This window comes from Lipotes vexillifer, unplaced genomic scaffold, assembly GCF_000442215.2.
Source record: "Lipotes vexillifer unplaced genomic scaffold, Lipotes_vexillifer_v1.1 scaffold744, whole genome shotgun sequence".
NCBI lineage: Eukaryota > Metazoa > Chordata > Mammalia > Artiodactyla > Lipotidae > Lipotes > Lipotes vexillifer.
Window position 1 is genome coordinate 340,231 of NW_006788282.1, and position 12,653 is coordinate 352,883.

At 39.3% G+C, this 12,653-nt stretch overlaps 1 protein-coding gene across 1 annotated transcript in view; it reads right to left on the minus strand.

Moving 5' to 3' along the window:
• Window positions 1-9,976, minus strand: part of TKTL2 (transketolase like 2) — an 11,608-nt gene extending 1,632 nt beyond the window's left edge. The window contains 7 exon segments of the mRNA XM_007461545.1: window positions 4-66; window positions 68-114; window positions 117-185; window positions 188-321; window positions 395-532; window positions 746-876; window positions 9,734-9,976. Of these exon segments, the coding sequence (XP_007461607.1) occupies window positions 4-66; window positions 68-114; window positions 117-185; window positions 188-321; window positions 395-532; window positions 746-876; window positions 9,734-9,976 (825 nt within the window).
• Between the last annotated feature and the right edge of the window lie 2,677 nt (window positions 9,977-12,653).

Consider the following 12,653-nt stretch of genomic DNA (forward strand, 5'->3'; position numbering starts at 1 on the left):
CAGGTCGGGTTCACTGGTGCCGCCCGCCTCCGCCCGGGCGGCACACAGCAGTGGAGCCGCATGGCCCTATGGAGACGATGAACCTGTCGCTGTCCGGGGGCTCCGGCTCTGTTTGTAGCTCATCGCGTGGAAGAAGAGCACCGACACGACCTCGGCCGCGCTGCAGCACGATGTGGGGTGGCCCTGACGGAATGGATGCGCAGGCGGTTGGCCAACTCCTGCAGGACCAGCACGGTGGTCGCGTCCTGGGGGTGGTGGTGGCTGGGTGGTGTCCGCCACGTTGGCGTCTTCCCCGGTTCCAGAGGAGCGAAAGGGGCGGTGCTACCGCGGTTCCGTCACGTAACAGCGCGCCCTGGCCCCGCCTCCGGGGGAACGAGCGGGGCAGTGCCGTCACGTGACCGCTGCCGCGGCCTCGTCAGGTGACGTCGCGCGCCGGCCCCGCCTCCCTGAGGAAACTGCTCGCCAAGCCGGCTTGGGTTCTCGGCCTGCTACGACTTCTTCTTCCGGTGAGTGGGTTTTTACTACTTGGTCACTGCCATGTTCAACATTATGAAAAGTAATTAAATGTCTTTATACCCTAACTCGTGGTCTAAATTAAGAAGGGGCATTCTTCTGTCCGTGTGTTATGGGAAGCTGTTGGTTGAAGTCGTGCTTCTTTTCATCCCTTGAAGCCACGTCCGAGACATCTTCACGGTTCTGTAGCCGAGCATTAATGGGAATTATCCAGAGTCACTTTCAATCTAACCGATATGGCAGCTCTGTGTCAACGAGACTTTTCAGAGCAGCTGAAAATTCTGTCTGTGACTTGCAGATAGAAGTACCAAAAGGTGCAGGAAAGGTCAAATCTAGACCCGCTGAATGGTGGCATATCAAGAGCTGCAATTTCCCAAGTATACCCTAAAATACTGTTAGTAATAATAACTTTTAAATAAAATGAATTTACTTGCTAAAGTTATAAAACTAAACTTGTGCCATGGAACACTTCTAGTGGGCAAGGGTTATAGCTTATTGTCTAAAAAAACAAAAACACAGGGCTTCCCTGGTGGCGCAGTGGTTGAGAGTCCCCCTGCCGATGCAGGGGACACGGGTTCGTGCCCCGGTCCAGGAAGATCCGACATGCCGCGGAGCGGCTGGGCCTGTGGGCCATGGCCGCTGAGCCTGCGCGTCCGGAGCCTGTGCTCCGCAACGGGAGAGGCCACAACAATGAGAGGCCCGCGTACCATAGAAAAAAACAAAAACAAAAACACAATGACAATACTATATCCCACTCTGCAGTGTTGAACAGCTTGATTCTTGAGTAATTATAAGTTAATAATGATTATTAACTTCACATTAAAATCATCACACTGGACACAAAAAACAAGCAAAACGCCTGGACTCCACCTTAGGCAAGCCGAATTTTAATCTATGGAACTAGAAGTCTCGGACGCTATAGTTTTAATGCACCTTTCGATTCTCTGGGAGGAAAATTAAATGGTGTTGCTAAGAGAACTCTCCAAAATGGAGCTGGGAGGCCACTGAAGAAGTGATTCCGAACTTTTGGCCACTGGTTGTCTTAACACAGGCATCCAGAACACCTGCCCAATGTTCCAGAAACTTAAGATGCTTGTTGGACCCTTACCCTAAGTAACTCTAATAGCCTATCACTTAAGGACAAATATCTCCTTCCTGCATGAGGGTCAGTCATAATTCTTGCCAGACAACTTTAACAACCTTGTGGCTTTTGTCTTTATAAGCCCCTGACTCTTTCTCTTCCCTGCACACTACTATTTGAGTTTTACCCCAATCTATGTCTCCAGAAATTGCAATTCTAAGACCTCAGTAAAGCTCTTTGTTCTTGGCAGCCTTGATACTGATTATTGTTTGACAGTTCTGATGTTTAGTCAAAGTTAAGAATCAATAATCTGCAGATAGGCTTACACCAGTGGTTCTCAATGTTGGTAGTACTTTAGAATCATCTGAGGAGTTAAAAAAACAAATCTCATGTCCAGGCTGCACTCCAAAGCAATTAAATCAGAATTTCTGGGTAAAGGATCTAGGCATCGGTAATTTTTAAAGCTCCCCAGATAATCTCAGCGTTCAGTTGGGTTGTAAACAACTAACTCAGGGGTCTTGCTACTCTTTATATATCTCTTATATCTCAGAAAAAATTTTAAATATTATTTTCCACTTAAATTAAGACGTGTATGCAGAAAATTATAAGACACTGATGAAAGAAATTAAAGATGATACAAACAGATGGCGAGATATACCATGTTCTTGGATTGGAAGAATCAACATTGTGAAAATGACTCTACTTCCCAAAGCAATCTATAGATTCAATGCAATCCCTATCAAACTACCACTGGCATTTTTCACAGAACTAGAACAAAAAATTTCACAATTTGTATGGAAACACAAAAGACCCCGAATAGCCAAAGCAATCTTGAGAACAAAAAATGGAGCTGGAGGAATCAGGCTGCCTGACTTCAGACTATACTACAAAGCTACAGTAATCAAGACAGTATGGTACTGGCACAAAAACAGAAAGATAGATCAATGGAATAGGATAGAAAGCCCAGAGATAAACCCATGCACATATGGTCACCTTATCTTTGATAAAGGTGGCAGGAATATACAGTGGAGAAAGGACAGCCTCTTCAATAAGTGGTGCTGGGAAAATTGGACAGGTACATGTAAAAGTATGAGATTAGATCACTCCCTAACACCATACACAAAAATAAGCTCAAAATGGATTAAAGACCTAAATGTAAGGCCAGAAACTATCAAACTCTTAGAGGAAAACATAGGCAGAACACTCTATGACATAAATCACAGCAAGATCCTTCTTGACCCATCTCCTAGAGTAATGGAGATAAAAACAAAAATAAACAAATGGGACCTAATGAAACTTCAAAGCTTTTGCACAGCAAAGGAAACCATAAACAAGACCAAAAGACAGCCCTCAGAATGGGAGAAAATATTTGCAAATGAATCAACTGACAAAGGATTAATCTCTAAAATTTACAGGCAGCTCATGCAGCTCAATAACAAAAAAATAAACAACCCAATCCAAAAATGGGCAGAAGACCTAAATAGACATTTCTCCAAAGAAGATATACAGACTGCCAACAAACACATGAAAGAATGCTCAACATCATTAATCATTAGAGAAATGCAAATCAAAACTACAATGAGATATCATCTCACACCAGTCAGAATGGCCATCATCAAAAAATCTAGAAACAATAAATGCTGGAGAGGGTGTGGAGAAAAGGGAACACTCTTGCACTGCTGGTGGGAATGTGAATTGGTTCAGCCACTATGGAGAACAGTATGGAGGTTCCTTAAAAAACTACAAATAGAACTACCATATGACCCAGCAATCCCACTACTAGGTATATACCCTGAGGAAACCAGAATTCAGAAAGAGTCATGTACCAAAATGTTCATTGCAGCTCTATTTACAATAGCCCGGAGATGGAAACAACCTAAGTGCCCGTCGTCGGATGAATGGATAAAGAAGATGTGGCACATATATACAATGGAATATTACTCAGCCATAAAAAGAAACGAAATTGAGCTATTTGTAATGAGGTGGATAGATCTAGAGTCTGTCATACAGAGTGAAGTAAGTCAGAAAGAGAAGGACAAATACCGTATGCTAACACATATATATGGAATTTAAGAAAAAAAAATGTTATGAAGAACCTAGGGGTAAAACAGGAATAAAGACAGAGACCTACTGGAGAACAGACTTGAGGATATGGGGAGGGGGAAGGGTGAGGTGTGTTAGGGCGAGAGAGAGACATGGACATATATATACTAACAAACGTAAGGTAGATAGCCAGTGGGAAGCAGCCGCATGGCACAGGGAAACCGGCTCGGTTCTTTGTGGCTGTCTGGAGGGGTGGGATAGGGAGGGTGGGAGGGAGCGAGACAAAGAGGGAAGAGATATGGGAACATATATATATGTATAACTGACTCACTCTGTTATAAAGCAGAAACTAACACACCATTGTAAAGCAATTATACCCCAATAAAGATGTTAAAATAATAATAATAAAAAAAAAGAATACATATTAGAATAAACCATAATGGTATGACACTGACAAGATTTTAAGACTTGCTGAAGGAATGTTGGAGTCGGAAAAATCCTTAGAAGGTCATCTTGTATTACTCTGCATGCCCTTTACAAATTAGTGCTTGCTTACTAGATTAAAAAAGGAAGAGAAAATAAAAACATACCAAACTAGGACTGGGAGTACAGATGGAAATTAAAGAAAAAAATATTCGTAGTATCATAATAGCAAACTATTAGGGGCTGACAGGAAGGCAGTGAATATAAACATAGGTAACTCACTATTATTTTGGCTAAGGAGAGCTCTAACAAACCCAAACAATTGGTAAACATGATAGTATAAAAATGGTCTATGAGGCAGTGTTTACCTGAAAAAAATGGGAGAAATAAGAGGTACTTAGCATTTCTTTTAAAGTTCCCAAATTCTTCCATTCGTTTAAAGTATTGCACAACTATTTCCAAAAGTATTAAATGGAAAGTTCTTAACATTAGTAAAGATCAATTTTTTAAAGAAAAGAATGTAGTCTTTAAGATTTAATACCCTAGTGAGTGTGAATTTCCCTCTGTCGTTCTGTGAGACCGTGTGGATTTCTTTTTTAGCTACATAAAAAAAGAATGTTTTATAAATTATCTGTAAAATATTTTGAAGTGTTCTGCGATTTTTTAAACGAAGGAATGGAAATTTATATATAAATTATTAATATTCCTTATAGGCATTTTAGTCTTTTAAAATATATTTTCAAATGTGCAGTTGAAAGTAACCATATAAGTATAAAGTATGCATAATTTGATAATGCAGATCACCCAGTGTGGCCATGAATGCAGCTTAGTCAAGTAAATCAGAGACATGACACCACATTCTATTTTCTCCATTTAGAACAGACTATTACTGACAAAAGGCCAGCCCCCAAGTTTTAAGCCAACATGGCAAAAATTTAATTGTCTTGGAGAAAAGTCCATTACTCATTTTAGAAGTCATTTTGGAAGATAGTCAGAGGTTTTCTGCAAATAGGAAGAAATTATTCATTTGTTAATTTTGGTTTATACACCTAAAGTAGGGATTGGCAAACTCAAGTACCTACTGGAGTAGGGAGTTAAATGCGTAAATGAATGTAGGATATAATGTAAGAGGATTGGAGGGGCCTGTGACAAACTGGAGGATACAAGCCCACCTAAAGGCATTCAGCATTGAAAAATTTGTGAACATTTTGTTGGGGGAAGAAGCCGTATCTTCAGGCTGCCAGTTTTTACCCCTGATTTAAGGCATGTTGTAAATAAATAAATAAATAAATAAATATCTTGTTTTACCTTTGCTTAAATTTTTCACTATAATTTTTTCTCATAGTATGAAAAAAGATTTATTGTGTGTGTACTTCAAATGAAACTAAAACCCAACCAGAGCACTAATACAGATAGCTATGGAGGAAAAAATATAAATAGCAAGAATTGGTAAGTGCAGTTTCTGAGGAAACAAAACACACCTACTGATTACTCAGGAAGTCTACACTAATTTGTGAAAATATACATTTCCACTGTTTGAGAGTGAGTTATATTTAGATCGGGAACACTGACGTTTCGCTGATATCTTATCTGAACTGTTGAGTTTTGTTAAAATGGAATTTTATCAATGAAAGACACAAATGATGAATTCATCCTTTTTGTTCCTTTATTTGAATTTGGCTAGTTTAGTGGGCTGAGTATGGAGTGAGCGAGGGTAAGATTCTTGTGTAGGGCAGCAAGTTTCTTGGGGGCAGAAAGGTGCTCTACTTCTTGAATTATTACTTTGAAATTTATGGCAGATGCTATCACTGATGGTTCTACTTTTTCCATAGTTTATAGAGTCCTTATTTTTTTTGGTAGGAGAGAGAGGTAGACTGTAATGTATTAAAGAAGGTAGACCTACTTCTTAAAGTGCTTCTCAGATGAAGAAGTCCTGGGAATGTAATGTTCAGCATAGTGACTACAGTTCAAAATACTATGTTATGTATTTGAAAGTTGCTAGGAGGGTAGATTTTAAATGTTCTCACCACACACACAAACACACACACACAAATGATAACTGAGGAGATGGCTGTGTTAACTAACCTTATTGTGGTAATCATCTTGCAATATAAATGTGTATCAAATCATCACATTTTATGCCTTAAACTTACACAATATTATAGGTCAATTATACCTCAATAAAGCTGAGAAAAAAAATAAAGTGCTTCTCTGCTAAGTCCGTTATTTCTAAATCTGCTCCTATTGCCTGTTTTCTCTTCGGACAGTGAGTTACCCTGTTCTGCTTTTTGAAATAGCTAGTAATTTAAAAATTAAATGGTGGACATTGTTTGGGGGTGCTATATTTTATTTCATTAAATTCTTTTAAAGGGTGTTGGATTTCATTCTAGAGACAGCTTGGTGCCATACATTTTTTGAAGTTTGTTAAGACCGATATAAAGTATGCTTCACTCTGATGTTACTGCAAAAGCATAACCTCCCTGGGGTCTCCAATGAAGGCCCCAGGTGTTCAGCAAGGACCCTGTTCTCTTGGCTGGTCAAGTTTCAGTTGTGTCAGTCAGCGCTTTGTGAGCTCTGGGAACTGTTTCATTTATAAATGCCCTGAAGTTACCCTTTGCCTGGCCTAGTAGAGACCTCCAGAATTCTGCTGTGCTCTGTGTGAGACAGCCTTCCCTGCAGCGCTGTCTGCAAAGTGCCTCCAGGAAGATGATGTGGCTTACCTTGTTGTTTTTCTTCTCTAGGGATCATGGTTCTGCCCTGCCTGTTTTCCAACGTAAGAACACTATTGTTTTCTATAGTGTCTCTAGTTTTGTTGTTGTTTATGGCTAAAGGGTAAGTCTCATTCTAGTTATCCTATCGTAGTCTCAGAACAGCACTTTAAAATATTTTGAACCATAATACCTTCCATGGGGCATATACTCTCCAGATAACCTAGGTTTTGTAGAATGGGTATGATTTTGGTTAGTGTAACCTTGATAGGAAGTCAAGAGCAAGGTTACAAAAGTAGAAAAAGAGAATTTCTAATCTGACAGGAAGGGAAGATTCATGCTGAGAACAGTGAGGGGAAAGCAGGAAGCCAGATTTTGAAAAGGCCTTGAAATAGAGCCACGTAGGTTGTTTTTGAGTGTTGTTTTGTTCTCTTGCTTTTGGGTTGAGGGTGAAGTGCAGTGGAAAGGGTTTTATCATCTGAACATCTTGATCACGGCAGTGTTTGGGAAAATTGTTCTGATAGTGTTAGGAGAGATAAAATGAACGTGGGGAAGGTGAGGCTTTGCAATGGTGCCAAAGTCAGACTAGGGAGTTCTTCGTCTTGTTACCTCCATGAAAATCTGTCCTAGTATGAATCTAGGCACCCCAGTCCTCGGGTGAATCCTGGGCAAGGCAAATGAAACTCTGACTACAGAAATGTTGATAGAAAATGCCCCTGTACACATAGCTGTAGTTAGGAACTTTTCTGTTTGCTACACATATGGTACAAAAGTGTAGCAGAAAATTATGACAATTCGTGAATCATAAACACAAATTATAATAGGGAAAATTACATTTCAAGAGTTAATTAGTGTCATGGTTTCCTTTGGGACTTATTTATTTCTGTTCCATTTATTATGTTCTTTCTTTCAGATCAATTTCCAAATGTTCTAAGTTCCTGTAAGTTTAACTTGGTGTGTAATAAACAAAAGTTCATTTGTTAACTCCAAAAAATATATATATATATTTATAGTTCTGAACATTAAATTTAATGCAAGTAGGTAGAATTATCTGACAAAATTGAGAACAAGAAGTGGAGAAAGCAGTAGGTTTGTGGTAACAAAGGATCACACACTGGGGTTTGGGGGTGGGAGCTAAAACAACAGTGATGATCTCACAGCCCTGGAGGCTGGAGGTCCAAAATCGAGGTGTCAGCAGGGTTGTCCTTCTGAGGACCATGAGGAAAGGATCCACTCCTGGCCTCCCTCCTTGGCTTGCAGATGGCTGTCTTCTCCCTGTGGCTCCCTCCCCTCTGTGCATGTCTGTATCCGAATCTCCCCTTTTTATAAGGACATCAGTTAGTTTGGATTAGGGCCCACCTTAACAACCTCCTTTTAATTTGATTACTTCAGGAAAGACTGTCTCCAAACAAGGTCACGCTCTGAGGTAGGACTTAGGACTCCAAGGCATCTTTTGGGGGTGGGAGGGGAGCAGTTCAAATTGTAACACTTGTCTTGTGGTCATACAACTCCAGTGTTCACATGGCCTTCTCCTTCATGCGCGTCTATGTCCCAATTTCTTCTTTTTATCAGGACACTAGTCGTACTGAATTAGGGACCCACCCTTCTCCAGTAATGACCTCATCTTAACCAATTACATCTGCAATGACCTTGTTTCTAAATAAGGTCACGTTCTGAGGTGCTACAGGCTAGGACTTGTGCACTTGAACCCTAAGCTTGATCACTAGCCCTCATGTTTCTGTTTGTAGTAACACATCTCTGATGACACCACAGTCTTTGACCACGTTAATCATCAAATTCAGCTTTTCTCAATCTTCCTTTTTTAATTGGAAAAGTTTTAAAAATATTGCTTTAAAAAATTCAAACACTAGAAGAATAGAGTGAAGAGTTATTTTCCAAGCTCCCCCCACCTCAAGCCTCATCTCGTAAACTATTAACAATTGATTGTTATCCTTGCTGATATTTTCTATACTGTCTTCCTTCCACAGTTTGTTCTAAGTGGGATTTCTTATGCACACTGTCTTATAGCTCACTTTTTCAACTTAGCAAGTCTATAAAATTGCCTACATCAGTAATACTGATTTAAATCATTTTTTAAAGCAGCAGCAAATAATCTTGACTTGTTAACTAGAGTAGCGATCTCGAGGATGTGACCATGAGATGGCACTAGCGCACAACCACCTTTATTGGGAGTCACTCCGACAGATTTGCATGGGGGCGGGGAAAGCCTCTCAGTGCTGACCCCTCCCAAAGGCAGGGTGGAGCCACTCTCCTGCAGAGTAGTGGTGTGGGCATCAGAGAGGGGAGACCCTAGGCCCAGGTAACTCCGACGAGCCGCAGTGGCTTGGGGTCTTTCACAGCCCCAGGGTTGATCTTGCCTGGGGGTAGCTTATGCTGGGTGATGTTTCACAGGGTGTGCAAAGCAGGGAGACTCTAAATGGCTAAACATCTGCTTTTTGGAGCTATATTTCAAATAATCGGATGTGTAAAAATTTGATTTTGGCACCAATCAGGCTTTTGAGTTACTGGGTCCCAGCCTGCTGTGAGGAAGAAAACAAGATACAGCTTTATAGGGCACCACCTTTAACTCTTGTATAACAACTAGCTCCCTACTGAAAGACATTTTACAGTTTCTCCGCGGCAAAAACATTGTCACAGATCGTTCAAAAGAAAAATTACCAACCAATTTACATCATATATGACAAAAGGTTAATTTTATTAATGCAATCAGGATGCCTAACAATAAGTAGGATAAAATGATAAAGAAGCACAGGCTCCTCGAAAACAACCCTGAAAAGTGACAGCAGCAGGAAGGAATTGGCTGTTAGAAGTGAGATTACAACTGTGAACCCCCTGGGAAGATGGGAACTGGTGAGTCGTGGTGGGAGGCAGTGGCCTGGGAGGAGGATGTCTGTCTGAGGATCTGGAGAGGTTGTTAACTTGAGCTCTTGTCTCTCTTCCTCACCTTAGGGATGGGGAGTATCACTGGTGTCCCAGTGGTGTGAGGCACTAGCAGAGGAGATGGGGTCCAGCTAAATAAGGAGAGATGAAAACAGGCACAGGACGATAGCTGCCCTCGGGCCCTCACGCCTCCTGCTCTCCTGTCAGCAGAAATCCTCTGGTCCCTGGAGTCTCTCCTCTGTGATTTCACCCTCCGTGTTCTCAAACTTTCCAAGACTGACACAGTTGAGGGTGTGATTTTCGGCATGTCCCCAGTACACATTACAGGACAAGAGAGCTGACTCCATCAGTGAAATGTGATGCTACAGGTTCAAGGAAAATACACACCTGAGGAGTACAGCTCCTCGAACAGAAAGTTAAAAAATAATGAAATTGAACAACACATGCCACCTTAAGCAGAGTTATTGGAACAGATGAACCAATAGTTTCAAATGAGTACAATACATGTTCAAGAGTTGAAGAATATGGTAATAAAGCAAAGTGATAAACTCTTTTAGAAACAAGTGATATATGATATATATCTGTTAAAAGTAAGGTAGTTAAAATGACACAAGGAATATCTAGCAGGATGATTACATGAAAGAATAAAAGGATAAACTGGGAGATGAAATTAGGAGTAATCCAAGGGGCAGCAGAAATAAAGAGACAGAAAATACAGGAGAAAGGCTAAAAGATTGGGAGAACAGAATTATCAATATCCAGATAATGCAGATCCCCAAAAGGAATTGAGAGGCCGTGAGTATCAGGACATGTAAGGAAATACCAATACCTAGACACGCGATAGTAAAACTGCAGAAGAGCAAAGGCAAGAGAAATTTTATGAAAAGATTCCACACAAAAAGTAAACCACCAACAAAGGAACAACAATTAGCCCAAAGTGAGACTTCTCAACCGTAAAACTGGATGCAAAAGACAATGGAGTAATAACATTTGTGCTAAAATTTTTTTAACACTTCTTCCTGTGAAGTATAGCCTACAAACATAGAAGTGCGTAAACCATAAGTGTGACACATGAAGAAAAATTATAAAGTAACAGCAAGGTAACCACCACTCAGGTTAAGAATATCGCTGGCCACTTAAGAAAGTATATCTAGAAAATGTAGCTCATTTTGCCTGTTTTTGAACATTATAAATGAACTTTACAAAGGAGCTTATACTGTATGCATCCTTCTGTCTATTACTTCTTTTATATTACGATTAAAAATTAATGTTTACCATCACTGTAGTTTGTTAATTTCATTGCTGTATAGAATTTATCACACTTATTTTTCTATTTTTGTTGATGAACAATTAGGTTTTCTCTAGTTTGGGCTTTTACAAACAGTACTGTTAGGAATGTTTTCGTATATGTATCCTGAGAAACATGGGCTGGAGTTCCTAGGGTATGTGTCCGGGAATGCCACTGCTGGATTAGAGGATGTACACATTTCAACTTCTCAGATAATGCCAGAATGGTTTCCCAAAGTGGATAAACAAACAGAAGCTTGCTCTTTGAGGTCAGGAATAAGACAATGATATCTACTATCACTAGTACCGATCCACATTTTTATCATATTAAAGAGTAGTGTTCTATTCCTATTTATATGTATTTATAAAATCTAAAAAATCTGTTTGTAATTTTAACATGGGAAGATATCTGAGTAGCATTTTTAGAGATGATGATGGAAATATTCAAGTTTTCTATTTCTCTGTCCGTTGTATAGGTTATATTTTTTGAAGAACTTGGCTATTTAAATTTCTTTGGTCATAATATCCTCTCACGCTTGCATCATCTGAAGTAGTATCACCTGTTTCAATTCCAGTGTTGGTTAATTGGGTCTACTCTAAATTTTTTGAGTGGTCCTGCAGGAATGTATCAATTGCATCATTCTTTAAAAGGAACCAAATTTTTACCTTCCTGTTCTCAATTATGTATTTTTTCAATTTCAATAATTTCTGGTCTTCACTCTCTTCCACCCTCTGTTCTGAATTTCCCTTATTGTTCCTTTCCTGGCCTCTCAGTGCGGTTTAGCTCATTAATATTCAGCTGTTCCTCTTTCCTAACATTTATGTTGAGGTGCTAATACATACACTAAAGGACCCAATTGCTGCCTCGGATGTATCTCACCAATCTGGATATGTAGTATTTTTGTTATCATTTCAGCCCCAAATATTTTCCAATTTCCATATGGTTTCTTCTTTAACTCACGACTTATTTGAAAGTGTAATTCTTAATTTCTAATTATATGGGAATTGTCCAGCTATCTTCTTCTTGTTGATTTCTAGTCTAACTGCACAGCGGTTAGAGAACACATTCTGTAGGATTTCAGTCCTTTCAAATTTGTCTGGATTTGCTTTCTGGCCCAAAATATGATCATTTTTGATAACTATTCCATATATGTTGGAAAACACATGTATTCTTGCAAGCACTGGAAACAGCATTTTATGAGACCCGTTAGGTCAAATTGTGTTGGTGGTCTGGTCTTCCAAATCATTGTAAATATTTTATCAGCTTGTTCTATTAATTACTGAAAAAGGTAATTTTCCTCCTAGGCTGTTTGTTTTCTACTATTATTTGAAATTTTATCAGTTATTCCACTATATACTTGGGGCTATATTACTAGGTGAATATAAGTATATAAATTTAAAATGGAACCTTTTTATCTTTATGAAGTGACCTAACTACTATAATACTTTTTGACTTACAGTCTATCTTCTATAACATTAATATGTCTGTACTTTTGGTATTTGTTTAGTATACCTCTTTCCATCTTTGACTTAATTTTCCTGTTTCCTTGTGTTTCAGATGTGTCTCAATAAACAGAACACAGTTGTATGTTTTAAATCCAATGTAAAATATTCATTTTTTAAATTGCAGGCAGTTAGTCCATAATTATTGTTATATGGATTTAAATTTACCACCATATTTTAAAAATTTTCCCTAC